Source organism: Colossoma macropomum, unplaced genomic scaffold (genome assembly GCF_904425465.1).
Source record: "Colossoma macropomum unplaced genomic scaffold, Colossoma_macropomum, whole genome shotgun sequence".
Classification (NCBI taxonomy): Eukaryota; Metazoa; Chordata; class Actinopteri; order Characiformes; family Serrasalmidae; genus Colossoma; species Colossoma macropomum.
The window spans coordinates 17,821,553-17,846,356 of record NW_023494790.1 but is presented as its reverse complement, the minus strand read 5'-3'; the positions used below and the strand labels follow the sequence as shown (position 1 = coordinate 17,846,356).

Here is a 24,804-nt window from a genome sequence, read left to right as displayed (position 1 = left end):
TGTGTAACTGTAATTCTAATTCTAGTTGTACTACTTGATAATAAACACACACAAATATATATATATATATATATATATATATATATATATATATATATATATATATTTGTGTGTGTTTAATATCAAGTAGTACAACTAGAATTAGAATACACACATGTGTATACATATATATATATATATATATATATATATATAAATTACACAGAATTTTTTTTAAAAAATGGATAAATGGTATGGTGAGACACCTATTGCCAAGATACATGGCTTTAAATAAGATACTTAGATGCCTAAGACGTTTGCACAGTACTATGCATATAGATTTAGTAATAATTATGCAATTTTTTATTCAAATTTTGCGCTGGATCCTCCTCCCCGCAGCGCGTGCCCCCATCTGACCCTCTATCTGCCTGCGTTGCTCCGCCGGACTTCATGCTGCCTTTTAAAGCAAAGGGGGCGGCATGAGCTCTGCCACTCTGAACGAGGCAGGCTGAACAGGTCGTGTGCTCTCGCTCTCGTTCACTTCCCCCTCCTTTCTTCGCTTCCCTCATACATCTCTTTGGCACCCCTGTCGTCTTTTTCTTTCGGAAAATCCGCGTATCCCCTCCACACGTCGCCATGTACCGGTATTTTGGAGAGCTCCTCAGCCGCGGAGCTGGCAGTGCCCTGGCCTCGGGATGCGTCGAGTCTGCTCTACCGGCTTCCTCGTCTTTGGCGCGGATACGCCACTACAGCGATGCCGCAGAGAAAGAAGACGACCCCAACTTCTTCAGGATGGTGGAGGGCTTCTTCGACCGCGGCGCTGCCATAGTAGAAAACAAGCTGGTGGAGGACTTGAAGACGAGGGAATCATCCGAGCAGAAGAGGCACCGAGTGAGGGGGATCCTCCGGATCATCAAGCCGTGCAACCACGTCCTTAGCGTGTCGTTCCCCATCAAGCGAGACAACGGAGAATGGGAGGTTATCGAGGGCTACCGAGCACAGCACAGCCAGCACAGAACTCCCTGCAAGGGGGGTAAGAAATCTCGAAATGTATCCGATGCTCTGGCTTTCTTTTAAGTAAAGCAGCAGTGTTAGGAACCAAACCTGAACAAGTGCTTGACAGCTTAGAGGAAGAAGAGCGACTCTGCAACAGCTGGGGCTGTCAAGGAGGCTAGCTAACTAGCTAACCTAGAGTCTCAAGCTAGCAAGTTTTTTTTGTCACTGAAATTTAATAGTTTTATTAGAATTAGGCTAGCATTGTATTATTTTACAAACCAGAGCCACGTATCTAAATGTATATAGTGTCTATTAGCGTGAATATCAAGTCAGAAAGAGTTGGCAGGTTGGCACAGCTATTAGCCCCTTGGCTAGCAAGCCTATGTGTAGCATGTGTTTTTTATTATTATTATTTAAAAGTGGTTAGATGTATTATTTGTAGCTTTTCAGAACTAAAAATGCCAATTTAAGCAAGGAATAACAACTTTTTGTGTGACTTTGTCTAATCCCTTAGTAAAATAAAAAGATTATATATTGTTCTGTTATTGGCCTGCCTGTTTAGTATGACACTCATTTGCCCTCATGACAAGTTTATAGCTTATTTGAGTTAAGCCTCCTCTTCTAGATACAATCACTTAAAAGATTAGATCACTTTACAGTTATGCTGTTCATTCATCTAATGCTAATTCTGTTTTGTCTGAGAATAGCATGATAATTGGTGATGAATGTGTGCAGGCAAATGAATGAGTGGTTAAACTGGCTGCAGAACATGTGAGCCGTCTGCAGCACCATAAGAATATCTGGAGTGGAAGGCCCTTATGTCCTTATCACTGTCTATAAATAACTGAGTTCTGCAGCAGATTGAATTGCATCCTCTTAACTGCATTCACTGAAAAAATGTTGCTCAGATGTTCAGGATCAATGGTCAGATCAAAAGGTGGAGGATATGAAGTGTAGGAGGAGTGTCTTAGCAGTGGCTTATGGGTAAATTATGGGTTGGTGGGGTGACGTAGCCAATCCAGGGGGAGTTTTCCGAGGGTGGGAAGCAGCTGGGGGGAAGGGTGCATTTACTGGACGATGAGGGCAGGTGCTCTTATTTGTCAGCTGCCTGACAGAAATACAGCATTAGCAAGCGTACATAGGTGTCTGGCACATTAGGGTAATAGTCTTGGTGTATAGGCTGTGTCGTAGTTTTTAAAACCTTGTTTTAACCCCTGGACAAGGTTGATTTTCAGGTTTTACTTGTTTCTACTTTCTATTTGTTTCAGTGTGTTGTAGCAGCTTCTCTTCAGAAACTCATTCATGCTGCCAAATACTACAAAGTTAGATAGTCTCTTAATCATTGAAGTGTTTGTCAGAGACATTTGCTCTTATTGATTTAAGGAGTATCGCTAGGAAAACTCGTTTTGCCACCGTGGCTGACATACTGAACAAGGCTGAGTACAAACTGTAAAGTGCAATTGCAGCACTCAAACTGTCTGGAATACCCACACACTGACATACAAAAGCTGTTTCATTTCTGCGTTTTGTCCTGTTCATGTATGTGAGCGAATAAATCATACAGTCAGCAGAATTTTGACGAGTAAGGCAACGGAAAATGAATTAAAAAAGAGACATAAAAACACATGAAACTCAGAAGATTGTAGCAAGACTAAGGATATGATTGCTATCTGAATGGAGATATGGTCTGGGCTTGTTGTCTACTCTATATCTTTTATCATATAGGGAGAACACAGTGGATGAGAAACAGAAGTGCTGAGTCATGTCTCTTTCTCCCTGTTTCCTTTTGTACTTCTCGACCTGTCCCTCCTTTCCTCTCTCCCTCCCTCTCTCTGTATCTCTTAAAGTACACCATTCTACCATGCACGTAAAGCTACACATTTGTACAGAGTGGTTTTTAACATGTAATTTTGAAGAATTTATAAATGTTGGAACCTGAATTGGTCCAAATAGTTTTGTTTTGTGGCTGCTGCTCTGTGTTATGGTGTGCATGGAAAAGAATAATTACATGGAAAATAACTGAAAGTCTAGGTTTGGATATAATGACTATGGGCAGGACTAAACCGTTGGAGTATGTTTAGGTTTATATTTGACTATATGAAATGATTTCAAATAATGATTTTTTAGTTGCTTATATTAAGCCTCTGTATATCAGGCAGGCTAGGGGTGGGCAATATGACAATATTCTTTACTATTGTGATAAATTAAGTCGCAGTATGCTTTTCAGTACTTAAAGAACACTGACCATCTGCATATTTTATTGCAAAAAGCAACAGTAGGCCTGTTTAACTGGATTTGGTGCAGTGAAATATTGAACAAAAATCTTCATATTCATAGTTTTTGGTTGTATTTTTAAGTGTGGCACTGCTGAGGGGTTTTTGTCTCTTCAAATGGACCAAAACCTCAGAAAAACAAAATCTCGCGATGCTTGTCTTGTATCATGGAAATGTTTTGGTGTATCGTGATGTCATATTTTGGCCATATTGCCCATCTCTCGCCCAGGCTTGAATACAGTACTGGTGTTGTTTCAGATACTAATGAAGGTATAACCAAGTGTCATATCTTGCTGATTGGCTCATTTCTCTCCAGGGACAAACGGTGATGGCACTCTTTGATGCTGCTTGTTGAAGCCCTTTGAAAATTGATTGGTTATACCAGGCTTGTGTGGCATGCCGGCTGTACCGCAGACATTTATTAGGATTCATGATGCAGTTTGCTAGAGGAAAATGACGGAGTGCTAAAGCTGGTGAAGAGTGTTGCTGCTTTAGGCCAACACATATACGCGCAGGATACTTCCAACTCATGCAGGGAGCTCACTTGCTTCTGAGCTTTCATCTCAGTTTACAGCTTGGAACATTTTGTACTGTTGGTTTGTAGAGTGGGTGACATATTTTGTAGCTTTGTAGCCTAACAGACCTATAAACTTAAGGCAGCATTAGACCAGTTATAATGATCAGTTTCTCTCATTTATTCTGCAGCTTATTTAGGACCCTCACTCTGCAGGATAACTGGACTGTGCATTGAAACATTTTGGGATAACAGCACACTCATTTTAAAACTAGACCACTGTGCACTTAAGGCAGTCAACATGGCAGCATTTTGCGTGGAGTTGAATCTGCTGTGTCAGATACCCACAAGGCACCATGAGACAACTGTAGCTCTGACTGTAGAATCCTGTTTCAGCCAGCATGAATGGTCTTGATGACCTTTTTCCATCTCTCTTCTATAACTGAATTGTGCTTCTACAGAACACCTTCTTTCACAGAAGTGAGAATTGGTGTATCCTGCCACTATTTATAGCATGGCAGGGCGTTGGATTAGTCTAGCTGGCGTTGTAGCAGGGTAAGAAGGAGCGGTTGCCCAGCAAAATGTGACCTGCTGCATGAACATAGTTTATCATGTTCATTTTTAAATATTTTACACATTAATATTGTTTTGCTGCAGCTCTAGATCATCTCATTGACTGCTTTGATGGAATATAACCTAGCCCCAGTTTTTCAGTAGAAAGAGACACACATTTTAATTGCAATGTAATTTTAAATTTAGATTGTCTTCAGTCCAAGTGCACTACTGTGTGGTGCGTTTTAGTTGTTAGTATGATTTGATGTGTTCATAGTCACTGATGAAAGTAGCACCAGTAGAATAAGAATAAAACCTCAGCTAAGTTTAGAATAAACTTCAGTGAAAAGTCTCTGTCTTCTTCTGTTTCAGTTCAGAATTCAACCAGATTGATTACCCTGTAACACTGGACCCAGTAATAATGCTGTGCTGACTTTTCTTTTTGCAGGTATCAGGTACAGCATGGATGTGTCTGTGGATGAGGTCAAAGCCTTGGCCTCACTAATGACTTACAAATGTGCTGTTGTGGGTAAGCTGCTGTGCATATGTATCAATATGATGTTTAATCACATTCTGCTCGTACATTATATAGAGTTTGGTTCTGCATGCACTTCACTTCAGCTCCTATTTATATTCAGATGCTAATTTACTGTCTATCAAGCATGTTCATGTAACTGACTTACTTGAATTACTTTTATTTTTTTCCCTAGATGTGCCATTTGGAGGTGCTAAAGCTGGAGTCAAAATCAACCCCAGAAATTACTCTGTAAGTACCACACTCCTGGGAAAAGGGCATGCACCAAAGCTTGCTTGTTCCTCAGACTGTGTGAGCACTAACACCATTTCCCTCACTCTCTTGTGCTCCTGAAATAGCTTTTGTTATTTGATTATCCAGTGCACCAAAAGGGGGCTTATAAATGGCTGTATGCTGTACATGTCTGCAGGCTGTCTCTAGACTATGGGCAGCTTGCTCTCTACATGAATCTCCCTTTCTCATACTCTATGCCCTAATTGGCTGTATTCCTGAATGCATAATAAAGTGCCCTTATTTGGTTGATCTCTGTGTATTTGTTCTGGTAGACTGCATGATGATGCCACACTGCCTCGATATGCATCTCCCTCTCCCTGTCATATCCATTATGCATGTTACGTAATCTCTCTTTCTCTCACTTGATGGGGCACAATGCCGTAGAGATCAGTATAGAAGGAGAGGAGATGCATTTGGACCTCTATACTTGCCATGTTTCTTCAGCCCACCGTTCAGTCTCTGGTCCAAAATGTAAATGCTGTTTTGTGTGTTTTGTAACATGTAAAGCCTGAAACCATTAAGGAAAAGCAAAACCAAACTGCCAGTGATTGTGTAGAGGTTATATAGTTTTCCCATGAGTGCCTCTGATGACCATATTTGGTCAAAACAATGTTAAAGAAGTGGAATCTGAAATTTTGCACTGCAAGCTATGCAGTCTTTGTGCCCTTCAGGATGAAAGTGCTGATCTGAGATACGGATTTCCCTTTTCCTTAGCTTTATGGCTGGAGTCTCAAGAGAAGGTGGAAAAAAAATAGCTGACTTCTCGATTGTTTATGGCTTGACAGTCAGCATTTTTAATAGTTTGCTAGTCATCTGTTCTTGATTGCTAACAACAGCCTTTTCAGACCTTCTTCACCTCATATCATGTTTCTGTCAGTGATACCAGTGAGAGGGGCACTTTCATTGAGCTCTGTGTCTGTAATAAACTGAACTCATTCAGTTTTGTTCTTTTCTCTTTTGATGCTGTGTAGGACAATGAGTTGGAGAAAATCACTAGAAGATTCACTATTGAGCTTGCTAAAAAGGGATTCATTGGTGAGTAATATTGACACTAGTTGGACCTTTTGAAGGCAGGCAAATATGTAGTCCTTTTTTTTTGCACGAAAAAATTAATATTAAGCTCTCTAAATCTTTCTCTGTGCTCTAATTCCTTGTCAAGTAAGTTAAATGAGATTTGCTATATGTCCAAATTTGTCCTTTAAGCATGCTTATGCAGCAACCTTCAGCCCTTATAAAGGCTGTTGTTCATCCTATGCTTATGGCTGTATCACCCAAAACAAACCCTGATGAGTCATCTTTACATCAAAATGCTACTACTGAACAAGCAGGCAACATTTAGGATATCCTCTCAACATCCTTTCATTCTCTTCCATTTCATCCTGTCAACCCGGAAGAGCTTCTCTCTCCCTGTGCCTTCAGAAATAACCCTGCTGGCTGCTCCTGGCCCCCTGCAGAGCTGTTTTTAGAAATTCAGGCTGTAAAGTTGCACGCGTGGTTGTTTATCTGGATGCCTACCTGTTTATGCCAGCCAAAGTGACTAGTGTGGTAACTGGGGCAGGGGGCCTTTCTTTTTTCAGAGTGTCACCATGGGCACTGAGACAAGTGCTCCTGAACAAGCAGTTCAGGCTAATCAGGTCCCTGTGGACAGTGGAACAGCCACACATGGATTATCAGACATTGTGTGCCGGATGATTAATATTATGATGATGATTAATATTAGAGTGAAAATGGGAAGGCAAGAGCAGAATTGTTTTTCTCAGTAAATGAAAACAGCTCATGCTATCAGGCAATGAGAACTTAGTATGTATCACACGTTTTATATTAAATTTTAAATGTCACGTCCATTTTTGCCCAATTTAGTGACTCTTAATAAAACAGTGTGAACCAGGATGTCCACGAGGGCCAAAATTTGTCTGTGAATCAGTGTAAATGGAGGTGGGCCGTATGGTAATATTTTATCATTACCATGCTAAATTTTGTTATCATGATAAACAACTTGAGGCACTCTAACCGAATGTGTTTTTCATTGAATTAGAGTATAATTAGTCCTGTTTATTTGGATTTAGTGTCATGCACTATGTAAATGTTGAATAGAAGTCATTGTGAGTTTTTGATGGCAGTTATTAAATGTGGCTTTACCAACATATTGTGTCTGTGCCTTAAAATGTTGAGATACATATCGTGTATTGTGATAAAAGTATCGTGATATGATATTTTTGCCATATCGCCCACCTCTAAATGTGAATAATAGGTGTCAGACCTGAAAAGGAAAAGGCAAGCTATTCACAAGTTGTAATAACAAAAAAAACAGGTATTCTGAAGAATGACACCGTTGACGATCATACATTTACTCCTGTATCTAACATCTGCTGCTAATCAAATGTTTAGTGAGTAATGTTTAATTTTCACTGTTATTTTTTCAGTTAAGTAAGATACCTGCAAAGCTTTTGTCAACAAAAAACAGCTGATTAATAATACTTTGGCTATATTTTGCAAAACTCCACTTCCGTGGTATAAAGAGTATAAATACGGGCAAGGTATGAATAATGATTTTAAAGTTTTCTTTTCCGAATTATTTTAAAAAAGCACATATTTAAAGTATTTTGCCCCAAAGGTGGTTAAAATACCCATATAGTTTGAATGCTGACAAGTTTCTAAAATCGATGTGGTATGACATTATTCCAAAGGCGGTACTTTCACAAATACTGTTTCAAACATTTGCATGAGTAATATTGTTTTCCTCAAAATAAACCTGATTAACTTTACATGCATTTAGTTACCACAAATCACCAAAGCATACTAATTTTTCATGTTTGATCATTATTCCTAGTGCATGTACACATGATGTATTTGCTGTCAGTGTAATTGGAGCTGGTGTGTCTGTTCACATGACCAGGGTCTGCATTCATAACACAGGGCCCCTCTGCTGCTCTCGTGGAGCTGGGAGGTTGTAATGAAGCCTCACTCACTTTCTCTCCTCTCAGGACCTGGCATTGATGTGCCTGCCCCTGACATGAGCACTGGCGAGAGGGAGATGTCCTGGATTGCTGACACTTATGCTAACACTATTGCCCACACCGTAAGTGACCTGAGCATCAATAAATCCATTCAGAAAGCACCACCATAGCTTTCTGTATTCTTGTAGAGTTGCTTTCTCCAGGTTTTCTCTGCCTTCTTATGTCACAAGTCACTTGCCAACGCCTGTAAGAGTTTGCACCGAAGATTTTTGTTAAGAGTGTTTATGCAACAAGCTCTACAAACATTATCATCACCCTGGGATTAGCGATTCTGATAAACAGTTGTGTGTAAGGAGAAAAGCTCTTTCATCTTAGTGTGGCTTAATCAGCTACAGCCTATATTTGTTTTGCTCTGATAAGAGTGATCTCGGACAGGCTCTGCAATATTTGCCTTTGTAGATGACAGCCATATAGATTTTTGCTGGATAAACAGTGGCTAGTCTTTTTTATGTAAGTTTCTTGGCAACAGTAGTGTTTTGTTTGAAATATTTTAATGTAACTCATCAGCTTGCACAAGGAGAGAGATTGTAGTGAGGCTAGCAGCTGGCATGATTGGAAGAGGCTTAGGCTATCCTTTGGTCTATAATCTCAGACACTGCTGAAGTCACACAGATCTCCTCCTGATCAAGTTAAAGTACTGCCATAATGACAGACAAATAGTAAGTAACAGATACAAGAAAAAAACACTTTTTTGTTTAAATTCTTCTGTAGCCTTTTTTTTGTGCTGTCTTTGCAGAAGTGTTTGTTTTTAGGGTCACTGCTCTCCTAGGGAGCTCACGATTTATGCACAGTCAGTACTGCTGCCATGGCAACTTAGGAAAACTTTTTATTTATTTATATTTTTTATATACAGAAATTTATGTTCTTCTCTCAGTTTCAAAATAGCATGCGAATGATGTGTATGTGTGCAGAATGGTTACTGTTATTTTTAATACTAACACTTGAGCTAAACTAACGTTTCACACTGTGATGTGTATCAGTGCTCAGTGTGTCCATTGAGGAGAAAAAGCTCCCATTATTCCCCTTCCCTTTGCCCCAATGGCTGAACACAGTGTACCCAACATGAGCAAGCTGTCTACAGAAAGCAGCACTTTATGTAACCTCCTCATTGCTGATGTTTTTCAAGGAATTGTCATTGTTCGATCAGATCATGTGAATGATGAGTAGTCCTATATTTGAGATGCCCACTACGTAGTTTGATGTTTACTCACTCACAGGCTGAATATAATCAGAATGAACAGTAAAAGTCTGTTTACAGCCTGTCCCAGTCCCTTTTCATATCCCGTTGTTTGCAAAGACTTGTAGCTCATTCTTTGCTGCTTTCAAAGAACTGAGTTATAGGAGGTTTGGGCCATAGATGCCCTTTTGGAGGGATATTCTGCTTAAACTGGGAGAAACTGCCTTTAGTACATTCATTTGAAATGGCAGAGAGACGCTGTGACGCTCCCCCACAGGTGAACAGTAAATGATTGATGATTCTGCGAAGAGGAGCTGAGTGAGTTGGAGTTACGCAGGTTTGATAGAGGACATTAGACCCTGCTGTCCAGTAGAGGCTTTGTGTTGAAGAAGGCCACAAACATACATGAGAGTATGCGATAGATGGATACATACATAGAAAGAACTGTGCAAAAGGCAGAGATCACCTTTCATTTATAGAAGTCCCAGTGAATATGTTTAGAATAAAATCATCGACTAAATTTAGGCCTAATACCTTTATCAGTATTTAGTGTGTCCACCCTTTGCCTTTTTTCCAGCTCCCACTGCTTTTAGGAGACTTGATTTCAGTTTTTAAAGAAATGTACAGGAGTATTTTTCCACTCTTCGACACCAGCAGCCTCTTTGTTTGATTTGCAATTCAGTAACGGCTGCTTAGCAACTACACATTCTATCAGACCGTCAGTGTTGAGTTCTCGCAGTGGAAAGATTGATAGAAACTCCTGCCGCAAAAGTGTCAGGTGTCCTATTTTCTCTATATCTTTTAATAATTTTTTGAACTCCAGTTTTAGAAACTTTTCCTACTTATTTATTTCACTTATTTTATTTCCGCTTCTTTATATAAATGAATTATCTTATATCTGATCTCCTCAGAAATATCTGAAAAATCAATAATTTGTATTTAATGGCCATTCTGACTGGTCTATGACTTTCCCCAGTAATGTAGATGGAAATGTACTATAGATCGATAGATGGAAAGAAAGAAAGATAAAATACAGATAGATAGATAGATAGATAGATAGATAGGCAGACAGACAGAAAGAAAGGTAGACACATGGATAGATATAAAGACAGATGGATAGACAGACAGAAAGAAAGATGAATAGATAAAATAAAGATAGGTACAGATACATAGAACCATCCAAGATTATATATACGTATGTACACACACAAAGATAAAAATGTTGATATAGATAAAATGTCAGTGAAAATGGTTAAAGGCCCTGCATTAACACTTGCATTTATGTTCCTTAAAAACAAGGGTAAAATTTGTATTATATATGATCAAATTATATATTATTGTATTAATTATAGATTAATATTTAATTGCACTTACAGACCTATAATCCTGACTCCTGACAAACTTGTATCTATTTTCATATATATCTACACTTATATAGGTGGTATATATTTAGCAGGCTACTGTCCCCAGGTGTGAGGGTTAGTTAGTTACATAGTTCGGCTGTGAGCTTGTCCTTCCTCTGCGTAACCCGTGTCCTCTCTGGTCCCCCCTGCTGCAGTGAGTCTGCTGTGAGTACATGTCCTCTCCTCTTCTCTCTTGTCTTCCACTGCACTCCCTCACAAGAATAGACCCTCACCACACGCCCTTATTCACACATGGAATAACCTTGCCCTCAGTGGACAGTCCTCTGTCCAGTCGCACTCTGCTCTACCTCACGTGTACCCTCCCTGTCCGGTGTCTCAGAACTTCTGACTGTCGTGGTCCTGTCCAGCCAATCCTTGTCCTTGTCTCACTCCAGCCTTGTGTGTAGTAAATTTGTTTGAGAGTTAGAAAGTGAGGTAGAGAGAGGGACAGACATCATGGACTGCAGTGGCACAAGTGAAGTTGATTCGTGCATTAGACCTGTGTCATTTTTCAGCATGCACATGTGTATAGCACAACAACCAGGCATCTGTAATGTATCTATAATAAGGGTGGGTGATATGGCAAAACAGTTTGACAGTTAGGGCTAGGTATTGAAATTTAATACTTCTAAACGACGAATTACTTCAATACCTCGAATTACTTAATACCAAATTTCAATACGTAAGTAGTCAGTCTTCGTGACTAGCTGCCTAAATTACAGTGGGCCTCAATACATATTTGGACACATGAACAGTTCAACTACTGGTAAACTTAAGTTCTTTAGGCTACTTCATAAAATGTTTAACAACATTATATTAGTTTTAGAGAAAAGCACTTTTAGTACAACATCAAACTGATGATTGGCTCTTTGTGTGGAGAAAGCTTGGAGAATAATTCCAACCAGACTGCTCTAAGAGTACTGTAAAGTACGTCAAAGCCTGGGGCTGTTTTTCTTTCAGTGGTGTTGGTGAGCTTATGTTCATTGATGGGATCATGAAGCAATTGTGCTATTATGATTTAAATGCAATTAGCGCCATTAGGTTTATTAGGTTAAATTTCCCCAATTAAACATTCAGTAATGTAAGATATAATTTAAAATCTTGTGTTTTTTAAAATTGCACTCTTTCAGATCATAACTTTGATATAAAAACAATGATTCTTTCAAGCCTTGTGCAGCGGCGTTTTGGATGCAAACCTACACAATTCTGAAAAGAATTCTGCTTAAACGATAGTGATAATGAACACATCCACTTTTTGAGAAATTACCAAAAATTCTGTTACAGTCTTGATTTGTTTAAAGTACATGTTACTTGATTTGAAATTCAGTTAACTACTACAATGAACTTCATACAACTTAAGTATGGCACAAATGTCTAAATACTTTTGCGGCCACTGTGCATTCCTAATGCATGTTATTAATGTCTTGATAAGTTTGCAGTCTCCACCTCTCACTAATTTCTCGTTTAAGACACCCACTTTCTGTTTGTAATTTGAAAGAAAAATTGGTATCAAGGTCAAGGTATGTTGGTGTCAGTAGTGATATAAAAATACACTACCCAGCTATATTGATACTGAGTATGTATCAGAATATTTAATTTTTCTCAGGCTTACAACAGGTTGAGGCAGAGTATACTAGCAAAAGAGCAGTGCCACGTTTAAGAAGGTTGTGAAAACTGACTTCAATTATTATTTTCTTAATTCAGCATCTTTACAAATAACGTATCAAAGAACAGGAGGAAACATAATTTTAAAAAATGATTAACATTAAATAAAAGAAGATGTATGGTATAATGAAAATCTTTTTAGTTTTTGTTTGTGTGTTTGTTTTTTAATGGTGCAAGTTTATTGAGTTTTGTAACAACTAATTACAATAACATATTGTCTTATTGCCCACCCTTAATCTGTAGTACAGTGTGCATGAAAGCATGATTGTTTTCCTCTCTGATGTGTTCTTTTATACTTTTGTTAATAATAGTTTTGTTAAATCTATACAACAGTACTTTTTGTAGTATATTTTAATGAGTGTTGTTTTTTTATGTGGCATATCAAAGCAGTAAGACCTTAACACTCAGACACTAACCTGCTGCCGCATTTTGTCTTTGTGTCTGTGTGTTTGTACGTCGTGTATATATCTCTATACAGGACATCAACGCTCATGCCTGTGTGACAGGAAAGCCCATCAGCCAGGGTGGCATCCATGGCAGAATCTCAGCCACCGGCCGCGGAGTCTTCCATGGCATTGAGAACTTCATTAACGAGGCATCTTACATGAGCAAGCTGGGCTTGACACCCGGCTTTGAGGACAAGACCTTCATCATCCAGGTAGAATGAGCAAAAGTACACTTTTTTGAGCAGCAACGTACGCGTAGAAATGATCAGTGCCATTGTATTTTCTTCATACAGGTCCTCTAATGATATAACAGTAGTTCATCTTCCAAGCCTGCATAGTTCTAACAATAGGAAAAGAAAGCATTTGGTATATATTGGATGCATGTTTTCATTTGTCAAACAAGCCTTTATTGCATTGAGGTCATAAATATCCTATTTTTAATATGAGAATTAAGTAACCTATAGCCTTAGCAGAAGATTTTATGAATCATGACTGTATTAGTATAGATTAAATTCTCTTTATTTTACAGTTAATTCTGTGGTGACATTGTGTAGCAACTTTAGATTGTTATTGGTATCTTGATCATTGCAAAGTAGGCCCCATATGATACGTAGGTTGGCCAATAAAAGCTGTGGCATTGCCTCATCGGGGCCCGGGGGACACACGCATGCCATACACAAGTAATGTAATTCTTATGACATCAGTAACTGTAATGTGTTTACAAGATTTTAAACAATGTTTAAAACTTCATACTATACTTATACTTTTTTATCCCACATTATATGTTTTATTACAGGAATAACTAATCACCTTACTGTAACGCATTACTTTGTACCACATTCCCGCTAACACTGTTTGCAGTTTGTAACTGACAAGCATACCAGCCAATAAAGCACCTCTAAAGTCGGTTTAATTTTTGACCTAATAAAATTGCGTCAACCAAAATTACCAGTTCTAAGAGAATTTAGCTCCTTAAAATTGGTGTCGGTGACCTTTAAACTAGTCAGTCCCTATTTCAAAGATAGACAGTTGAAATGTCTGTATAGAAGCAGTCTGTCTGCCCTGTGATGGACTGGCGACCTGTCCAGGGTGTATCCTGCCTTCTGCCCAGTGACTGCGGGGATTGGCTCCAGCTCCCCCGGCGACCCAGAAGGATAAGCGGCTTAGAAAGTGTGTGCGTGTATGTGTGTGTGTAAAGAAGCATTAAAGAAAATAAACCTTACTGTTTGGTAAGGTACTCCCTCCCTATTAAGCTGTGCAAGGAAGTTGCATTTATCTTGTCTGTAGGTAGTGCTGAGTTAAGAAACCACTGTACAGTGTAAGCCTGCGATTTGTGTTAAGTGGGCCTCTGGCTTCGAAGGGGAAGAGGGAGTTAATGGTCAGCGCTAAGTAGAACTCTCAGTACTTAGTTCCTTCTGGAAAATGTGTTACAAAATGTGCTGTTTCCTCTTCCAACACCCTCAAACTAACATTATCTCTGATAGAGGGGGGCACGTCTCTCAAGTTTGACCTAAAGCGGCAGTCGTTTCTCAAGATTAAGCATCAGAGTCACAGAACAGTAGTGCCAGTAGTGATTTATTTTTTTCTCCACTGGCATCCATTCTTAATTGCAGCGTAGCCAAAGCCTATCAATCTGCTGACGGACTGTGACATTGAGGAGAAATTCCTGGCTATGCTGACTGTACTTACTTTACACATTGGACTGATCTTTTCTTTGAGATTGAGGTTTACAGTTGTGCATATGTACAGGGAGAGAACACGAGGAGGCGCTGTCTTGTATTCTAATTGCAGAAAAGACCAAGGAAAACGATAAAGAAGTTCTGTGCATATATGTTTTATGTCATAAAGTAGAACCTGTTTTCTATAGGTTACTGTACCTTATTTTATTCAGTTGAATAAGTCCTGTAAACATGCTAGTTTAGCCAGCTTGACTAATTTATATCTGTAAAAACATATTAAGCTGTGCATGGCATTTTTTGTTAGAGAAGATGGTGATTAAAAAAAAGAAACTGAGCTTAGAAAGTTGTTATAGCCTTTTTAAGACCACATGGGGGCAGCAGAGATCATTTCATTAGACTTGGAATAGGGTCGCAAACAAAACCATTTCTAAATAGGTGTCCACCATTCTAGTATAATTTACCAGGTATTAAGTACTTTTTGTGTTACAGGTCTTGATACACCTATTCCTGCCTGTTGTAGTCAGTAGTTATTACTCTGGCCAGCCAGCATTACTATTCCTTGCATTTAATTGAAAATGGCCTGCTAATTTTACAAAATTTTCATGAAGAATTATGTCTGTTAACTTTATTATAGAAGTGTTTTTCTGTTTCAGGGTTTCGGTAATGTCGGCTTGCATTCCATGCGTTACTTGCATCGTTATGGAGCTAAGTGTGTAGGCATTGCTGAGATTGATGGAAGCATCTGGAACCCCAATGGCATTGACCCCAAGGAACTGGAGGACTACAAACTGGTGAGCAGAAAATAAGTCTGTCCTATCTCACTTGGCCTTTGTTGTGTCCAAAAAAATACGAAGGGGCTGTGGAAAGACTTAGTTTAGACTGCAGTTTAATATGAAAGACTGAATATCATGCTGTTCCTTTATATACTATTATCGTCATTATTTTTTCACAGCAACATGGCACCATTGTTGGCTTCCCTAATGCTCAGCCCTATGAAGGTAACATTATGGAGGCTGAGTGTGACATCCTCATCCCTGCTGCAGGAGAGAAGCAACTGACCAGGAAGAATGCTCACAACATCAAAGCCAAGGTCATTATTGGCTATTAACAAATTTACTTTTATTATTTGCTTAAATCATAAACAAATTGGAGCCAGGGGATGCTTAAGATCCCTTAGCTAAAGCGATATTCCTCCCATTCATACCTCAAAATACCACTCTGCCTCAGTCCACCTTGTTATGTAAGCCTGTTACACAACAGCAGAATACATACTTATGCTATGGTGGGTCATTCAAGGTAGAAAGTAGCACCCTAACTTCTCTTGAAAAGTGTAACTGTTAGAGGTTTGCTCAGAATGCCAGCCAGCGAAGGTAGGCTGTATATCTACACAAGATCTTTCTATAGGAATGTTAGTTAAATGAGAACCATTAATCCTGGTGACACCCAGCTGCTTACAGTACACAAACCAGGGCTTTCTGAATGCAAAACTCCTACACTGCTGCAAAGGGAACCATCAGCTTAATGCCATAGATATTTGCAGTGTGACCTAGGCTGGACCTTAAGACTGGCAATGTTAGAATCCTCCATGCTGGTGCAGTTAGCAAGTTAGCTAACTTGCTAACCATAAAAATAATGGCACAAAGGTGAACAAAACAATATACTCAAGGGTATAATGCTGCACACTGATCTGTAGCAAAAAAATATAGATAACTGGCCTGGTTTGCAGTAGTGCAGCTGCGGTTAGCTGGGAAGCACAGCAGTTAATAAGCTGGCTAACCTGCCTACAATAAACATTTAAAACAACATTATCTAAAATTTTTCCTTCAAACAGTATCAAAATCACTTTGATGGTACACTGACTTATAATAGGGAGATTGGCATCCCTGTCACCACTGCAGACTCGTACTGCCTGCCATACCCCTGTGTAACTTTGGAGGAGTGGACACAAAACCTCTCGTCAGTCCTGCACATGCTTTACAGCACCACATTACACACCAACTGCTATGGGTCTTTAGTTAGCTATATGAGAGTAGCACTTCTGGGTGCTTTTCCTCGGCCTAATGCTCTCCCCCTTTTTGGGTAAAAACAGCCTGCTAATTTGACTGGTGGTAAATACAAATTCTGTTACATCCCTGCCAATGTTATTTGTGAAAGATTGCAACGCAGGCTGTAACCTTATGTGTCAACCCTGTCTCTCAGAGTTTTATAGTTTTCCGGGTGCCAAAAATCATCCAACCTCAGTCCCATTTTAGACTAGCATGCAAAGAAATAAATTAATCTCACGCCAAAACGTTTGGACAGTCTTTGTCAGCCTCACACTAAATAAATCTTTGTTTGTCTAAAGTTTGCAACCTCCTGCAAGACAGTTCTTTAATATCACTCTACCTTGTAAGTTGACTCTTGGAGTCAACTTTGGACGTTTCATGTCACTATATGAGGTCAACACAGCCAAAGCAGTAGCGGTATTGTTCGAAGACATGAAGTTTGAGGTGTTTGCTCAATTAATTTAATTTCATTGGTAAACCTTAGTGTGACAGAGTCGTAATGTAGCTATCCTACGCTGAGAATATATGCAACAGCATGTTTTGTGCTCAGCTTAATAGACACTTAACACATGCTTTGTGTTGATTTAGATCATTGCAGAGGGTGCCAACGGGCCCACCACACCTGATGCTGACAAGATCTTCCTGGAGAGGAACATCATGGTCATCCCGGTAAGATCGCCTTCCTCTGTTTTGCCTTCACACATATACAGCAGCTGTTTCCTGGTCATATGCAGGACCAGTGGAAATCCATGGTTGACAGCAGGCATAGTTTATGATATTTACAATATATATGAATGTAAAAGTTCTCTATGCTGTTGAATTAGTGAACCATACTGCTGATCTGCCTGGTGTCTCTCAGAGTCTCCACAAAGCTGTTTGAAGCTGTTTGGGAAGTCATATATTGGATTAGCTTGCCTAAGCAGAAGGATGTTGTAGCATCAGAGAGACAACTATGATAAACTGTGTTTAAATCTCTATGTCAAGTTCACTGCATCTCTTTTTATAGGATATGTACCTGAATGCTGGTGGTGTGACTGTCTCCTACTTTGAGTGGCTGAAAAACCTGAACCATGTCAGTTACGGCCGCCTGACCTTTAAGTACGAGAGGGATTCCAACTATCATCTGCTAAGTAAGTCTGCAGGAATGTTACACAAAATCTTCCCTCCTAATTCACATTGTAAGATAGTGTATCATCTGTGGTCTATGCAAGAAGCACATCATTTCCCTCAGGCTTGGTCAGAAACTTTTAGTTTTTATGAAAATGACTGCATTGGGAAATGCAGAGAGGTTTGGAGGAAGTATCAGATGTTTAATACTGCAGAGCTTAGAAATGATTCATTCAAAGGATGCCACACAGATATTTAATAACCTGTTATCATCATTACCCTCTCTTTCTACACCTGCGTCAGCTTTCTTTCTGTGTTTTGGGCGGTGCCGTGTTTGCCGATCAACAGGGTGAACAGGGAGTGACCTTATGCCCTGCAGTAGCGTAAACATTTCACCCCTCCCAGTACTGAGTGTTTATGAACCATTCAGACAAGGCGACATGGCACCTCATCCCTCAGACATGTTTTTACTTTCAGGCATATTGCTCTCTCTCATGCAAATAGTAGGATGAGATCAAGAAAAGATATTAAGATAAGACAAAGGTATTGCTAATTTTTGGCGCCATATTGATCTTTTACTTTATTCAGTTTATATGTATATGGACGTAACATTTCTGTACATGGGCCAGTTCAGCCAAGTATGCGCAAGATGTACTCAATTACACAAAACAGGAATGAGGTGAACAGTAACAGAAACTTTATACACAGAAACAGAGCTATAGATACTCTATTAGTAATGTTGTGGGATATTTTTATCTAGCTCAGTACATAACTGAAGGCTGTCGGCATGTCAAAACATGCATATTACTACTAAATCACCTCGTATAATTGATGGTGGTTCAGAAAAGTAGCTGCTGAATTTAGGTTTCTCATGCTTTTATTTATGCTTCAGTGGTGCTCTGGATATATTTGTATAAATTAAAGGATGAATACTTTTGAATAGCAGTAATATCTATATTATATCTAATATAATAATATTCAACATTTCACTAATTCCTGTATTTTTGTCATCCAGTGTCTGTGCAGGAGAGTCTTGAGAGGAAGTTTGGAAAGCAAGGAGGCCCCATCCCAGTGGTCCCTACTGCTGAATTCCAGGCCAGAGTAGCTGTGAGTATCAGTTCTGTGTGCAAGAGTGTGTGTGTGTGTGTGTGTGTGTGTGTGTGTGTGTGTGTGTGTGTATGTGTGTGTGTGTGTGCGAGTGTCCCTCAGACAGAGAGCACACAGGGAAGGTTAGGAGACTTATGAGCTTATGCCAAATATCCATTTTGTTGCATCCACTATAAAAGCTAATTATATTAATGTTTTGTAGCTGATTAGTGGTAGTAGATACTGGGAGTTGATAAATCCTGGAATACATTCCTTTGAAAAAATGTAATTTATTTTCACATTTGCATTGTGAAATAATTAATCTATTCACTGATGCATTTAGGTGCTAATTGGCTTTCCAAAATGTAAATTGGTAACTAATACCGAAAGTGTTTTTGGCTACATAAGTAATAAATCTACTGTTCCTTATATTGTTATAAATATGTTTATATTTATTTATGGTAATTTTCTATTTATTAAGTAGCCTCTTTTTTGAAACTGTAATACACATTAGCAGATAATTTTGCTTCTACCAAAAAATAAGTGCTTGAAGAAGTCAGATCTGCATTTTAAGATAATTTGACTTGATAAGGTGTAACTGAAAAATTTGGAAGTGTGGTGAACAGACTTGTGTGCAAAGTGCTATGTAACCGTGCTAAAGTTTACTGCTGTCAGCCTTTTTTATTTATCAGTTCTAATTTATTTAGTTCTACAGTTAATTTCTAACACGGCTGTTTAGAGAATCGGGATTACTTAATAAGTGACTAAGGAGTGCAGGTCTAAAGTGTGATAAGTTTTAAAATGGTCTAATATATCTTTTCTGTAATGTGTAGGGTGCATCTGAGAAGGACATTGTGCACTCTGGTCTTGCCTACACTATGGAGAGGTCTGCAAGGGTAAGTTATTCTGCCTGATATTTTCTCCAGTTAATGAAACTAAAACTTGCATGAAAGAATGCTGAGAATTAGACCCACAACCAGCCAGTCACAGTTGAAAACAGTTGTGGGTAAACAGCTATGTCTGTCTCTCACTGGTGTCAAAGTTGGTGGAAACCTAGTTACACTTTCATAAATTGTGTATGTGGAAATATGCACCCGTACACACAGTAAACACAGTACTCAGTAATGTGTTATTAAAACTAGATCTTAAGACACTCTCTTTTTTAGATATTACAATTCTTTGTCTTAATTAATATACTAACATGCTTTTGATTAAAAAAGTCACTCTGAGATTTAAAGAGCTTAAAATGTTATTGTACATCTTTTGAGCATAGTTGCTACCCTTTACAGCGTTTGACCATTTCATGCTGAATGGATCAGTAAAAATGCTCTAAAATTACTTGGGATAAAATCTCTTTACATTAACTTACATTAAAAGTTAAAAACAATTTTACCTTCTTCTGTAAAGTTGCCAATTTGGATTTTATCTACATGTAGCAAGATATGATAAAGAATCAGTAGACAATTCATTTTAACATAGTTAGTAGTTAGTTTCGTTCTAAAATCCAATGAATAGTTATGTTGCTATAGGCGCTAATAGCGTATAGTTAAAAAGTTTGCTTGGCAGAAGAATGGTAGCTTGTGATAATCATTAAAAATTAGCTAAATTATTTTTGAAAATTGGTGCATTTTATTATATTGTATTTTGTTGCCATTTAAAAAAAACACTAAGCCATTTGAGGCTGTGTGTTAGTTATTTTATCACAAGTGTGTAGCAGCACTGCGCAGCTGATGTATAATCAGTGAAAGGTGTAGCCTCTCAGATATCAGGAAGCACATACCACTGTGTTTTTTATTTTCCACTTCAGTTACTTAATGACAGTAACATGATGTGCTGGTTATTGTGCATGATTAAAGACAATTATAGGTGTGGTGTCTGAGCCATGGCCTTAGCTTTAGGCATGTACGAGTCTTCGCTGTGGAATGATCATTCTAGAGCAAACCTCTCCTTACCTTCTGCTCGTACACTCCAGGGGATTCTCACACACTTAATGATGAGCTAGTTTTAGCAATACACAGCATCTGTTTCTCTGCTTCCTTACTTCTGGGTCGCATTTTCTCTACACTAAATTACCACACAGATTTCCACATGGTTTCTGTGTTATTCAAGGCAGACGTTAGACATGGATGTGGTATTCTTAGTAATTTTTTTTTTTTCTTCTCCAGCAAATTATGCGCACGGCTAACAAGTACAACCTGGGCTTGGACCTGAGGACAGCAGCATATGTTAATGCCATCGAGAAGGTGTTCAAGGTGTACAATGAGGCTGGCCTGACCTTCACATAAATTCCCTGGTCTTTCTTTTCTTTTACCTCTGCCAAACAATCCATCCTCTCTGTATCAGCCCTACACCCAGTCTCTGCCCCACAGTGCTACAGCCTTTTGACATACCGAGAGTTTACGAGCTGAACCCCTAATTGTCTCCACACTAGATTATTATTATTATTCCCTCCACATTCATTCACACCCCCAAAACATGTTAATGCAGATTTGTGTAGAAAATCTCTGTGCTGTTCTGAGGCTCTGTGCTAGTTTCTGTATTCTGCTGTACAGTAGAACATGTAGCCTTCAGTCTGGAAACTGGCAGCATTGTTTCTGCAGTACTTCATATTGTTATAATGTTATTCTGTCCAGTCTATCAGACAATTGTGGTAGTTTTTATATTGATCCACCGTTAACTAATGAGGTCCTATATAAATGCAGTACTAGCTCATGAGTATTGTCCGTTGTTCGCGGTATTTTCCTTTCACTGTGATTTTGAGTGGCTGTATGTCAAGCCAACTTTGAATCAGAGCGAGGTGTACAGTATTTTTGTTTTTTGTCAGCCCTCGACAATAGATTTAGGTTAATTTATTTTTAGCCTATGTGTGTCTCAAACCTTGTGAACGCTAATTGCCATAGTATTGAAAGACAGCACTAAAGATGCCTTAGACCTGAGAGCAGGAGTTTTATACTCAGAGGAGTTATTTCTTTTTACCCAGAAGATCAAACTGTTCCAGCCATGCCTAAAGTCCGTCCAACTTTCAGTATTTTGCCTTGGAGACGTGCAGAATCTGTTTTGTTTTGTTTCGTTTTGTTTTGTTTTGTTTTTTTCCGTTTTAAAATGTTTGACTCATACACCCATATCTTGTAGGCATTGATTCCACTGGTTGTTGACTCACTCCTGTCTGACCTGAATGTCAAAGCCAGTACACTGAGCAAGTCTTTAGTCAGGTGTGCGCAGGTGACGGCAGCTCATGTGGGAACAAAACCATTTACAAAGCTTGTCTACAGCTTCATCAGGAAATTTGTGTTGGAAATTTGTATTGCCTTTTTTGTTGAGAATAAAAATGACAGTAATTGTTTTTGTTTCCTTGACCTTGAGTCTTATTTTTTCTGTTACACACATCCTTCATATTCTGCAGTTCTCATGTAATAACTCAACAAATAACTTAGACTCACAGTCAAAAGAATGACAGATCATAAACACCTTTAATTTCATCACCGAAGACATGTCAGTGAATTTCTGCTGTCCAGTCGAGATTTAGCATACTAATATATAATACATGATGATGCTTAAATGCTGCCAAGGTGTGTAAATAAAAGATGAAAGATGATGAGAATCAGCCCAATAGGTTTTTCCCAAAAGCCAACCCCTGCTTTGATGCCTTGTCCATTGCGGCTTCAGAAACAGCTTTGTCAATTGCACTGTTCAACAGATTACCAACACCTGCAAGCACAACAGTCTTATTAAAGCAGGCAAATACCACTTTACAGTTACAGTAGTCTTCCTTCATTTCTTTGAAATGTGGCTCTGATTAGTTATTTTACTGAACTGAGTTATTTTTTTATTGCCACATTTAAATGATTGATTGAGTATAAGTGAGTGAGGCTCCACAACATCTTTAAACCTCTAGGCTGGTATTTAAAAGAAAAAAAACGAAATCACCTTGTGCCTGTTTCTTTTCCTTTTTTTCTCCTCCAATCATCGAGTTCACTGTCTGTTTGGCAGCATCAGCTTTGGGAGAATCAACATATAAACATTCAAATACAAATCAAGAAAAAAATATGCAGGTGCTATAAACAGTTGAATGCTTGTGTGTATTAAAACGATTACAGCTCTGCTGTACATTTTGCAAACCCGTAGTGATAACGGCCTTCAAATTTTGTTGTGGTAACTGACTTCATTCATCAGTTCATGATGAGTGCCATGTACATACACAATCTATAACTAGCCACAAAAAAAACATAAAGCTGTTTTTTTAGTCATAATATTTTCTCGTAAGTTGAACAGTAAAGTGTAAAAATGCAGGTGCTGTCTTACCCGTCTGATCAATGACCTTTTCAGCCTGTCCATCCAGAGCTCCCTTGACGAAGTCCATGTTTGTGCACTTTGTCTCGCTGACAGTAGGAAAGTGTGAGTGTTTGTGTGTAAAGCAGAGTGTGGCACACTTCTTATAGAAGCTGGAATGTTTTGGCCATCACACACACACACACACACACACACACACACCAACTGCAAAACACACCCATTTAACACTATCCCTCTACACACACTGGAGTTTGGCTTAGATTAGTTTAGTCGGTCTGTCTCTCTGTCTTTTCTCTGTCTTTTTCTTTCTTTCTTTCTTTCTTTCTTTCTTTCTTTCTTTCTTTCTTTCTCACTCATTTTCCTTCTCTCTCATTTTCTTTCTTTTTTCTTTCTTTCTCACTCATTTTCTTTCTTTCTTTCTTTCTTTCTTTCTTTCTTTCTTTCTTTCTTTTCTTCCTTCATTCCTGTCGGTTTCATTTTTCTGTCTTTCTTTATTTCTTTCTTTCTATCTGTTTGTCTTTGTCTTTCTTTATTTCTTTGTTTTTCTTTCTTTCTTTCTTTCTTTCTTTCTTTCTTTCTTTCTGCATAAACGTATTGTAGCAGCATTGAAAAGCTCAGGGAACTTGAAAGTTGAAGCCTTTTCTCAACCTGCTGTTCAGGTTTAACTTGTTTTAGTGATGTAATTAATCTTGAGGGCTTTGTTGTAGAGAGCAGGGCTTATTGATTACCTGTATGTCCTAGAAAAATGTGAGATCATCACTTGTGAATGACATGCATAAAAATGTAATATGTTCTAGTATGCAGAGAAATACTGTGATAAAATCTTTGGAATTTTACATTTTAACCTATTAAAATCCAGTCACCACCAACAGATATTATATCAATGGTGAGGCATTTTTCATAAAACTAGGCATAAAAATCACCTTGTATTTTTCAACCAAAACACTCACACTGTAGCCTTACCATTGCATGTATTTTTGGTTTGGCAAAACCTTCACTGCTTACGGTTCTGGGTTATTTCTAAAAATATGTTGTTATTAACCTTTATGTCATGACAACATAGCATGGAAAGGTGTTCTGAATAATAAGGATGATCAGTTTATATTTTTGTGCTAAAATTGCCTAAACAATAAGGGCTGTAAGCTATAAGTCTGTATGTATTTTTGGACCATTTTCTGAACAGTTTGAAACTATATGCATGTATTGTTTAGTATAAAATTGATTATGGTTTTATTCTGCAAAAATGTAGCATATAAGTAATAATTTTTAATTAATTCTCCACATGGTGTATAATATCAAATACATTGTTAAATTTACTTAACATTGACAGTACTGTCACTACTTATCTATCTCAAATCTTCCCTTCATAACAAATGTTTTGGACATCTATATTCTTACTTGCTTAGGAATCACACATTAAAACTGTCAGTCTGGATTTAGGCCTCAGCATAGTACAGAGATAGCACTAATGCAAATAATGAACAATCTCTGATTATCCTCTGACCTAGGCAATATATCTCAGCTGGCTCTGCTTGATCTTAGTGCAACATTGATATCATAGACTACACTGCCCTACTTGTCTAGAGAACCTTGCAGAAGTCACAGGAATAACTCCTTCTTGGTTTTCTTGGCTGACCTGTCTGATATTCCATCAGTTTGGGAATGTAAACATGGCAAATCACTTGTACATACAAAAGTAAAGTATGGTGTTTCACTATTTTAAGACCTCTGTTATTCACATTAAATACAGTAGCACTGGGTACTGTT

At 38.4% G+C, this 24,804-nt stretch overlaps 1 protein-coding gene across 1 annotated transcript; it reads left to right on the top strand.

Moving 5' to 3' along the window:
- Positions 1 to 456: 456 nt before the first annotated feature.
- glud1b (glutamate dehydrogenase 1b) lies at positions 457 to 22,090 on the top strand. The gene is made up of 13 exons (XM_036572402.1): positions 457 to 1,012; positions 4,763 to 4,843; positions 5,025 to 5,080; positions 6,094 to 6,157; positions 8,107 to 8,201; positions 12,863 to 13,042; positions 15,163 to 15,300; positions 15,462 to 15,599; positions 17,143 to 17,223; positions 17,561 to 17,684; positions 18,677 to 18,768; positions 19,581 to 19,643; positions 20,913 to 22,090. Exons 1-13 carry the CDS (start codon positions 616 to 618, stop codon positions 21,030 to 21,032), a joined length of 1,629 nt encoding a protein of 542 aa, XP_036428295.1. The 5' UTR covers positions 457 to 615; the 3' UTR covers positions 21,033 to 22,090.
- The last annotated feature ends 2,714 nt before the right edge of the window (positions 22,091 to 24,804 follow it).

What these genes read in the sequence shown, in the direction of transcription:
- glud1b (XM_036572402.1), top strand. Translation starts at nt 616, where the DNA reads ATGTACCGGTATTTTGGAGAGCTCCTCAGCCGCGGAGCTGGCAGTGCC. An exon ending in TCAACCCCAGAAATTACTCT is followed by an intron (nt 5,081 to 6,093) that starts GTAAGTACCACA and finishes GATGCTGTGTAG; the next exon opens with GACAATGAGTTGGAGAAAAT. An exon ending in TTCCAACTATCATCTGCTAA is followed by an intron (nt 17,685 to 18,676) that starts GTAAGTCTGCAG and finishes TTTGTCATCCAG; the next exon opens with TGTCTGTGCAGGAGAGTCTT.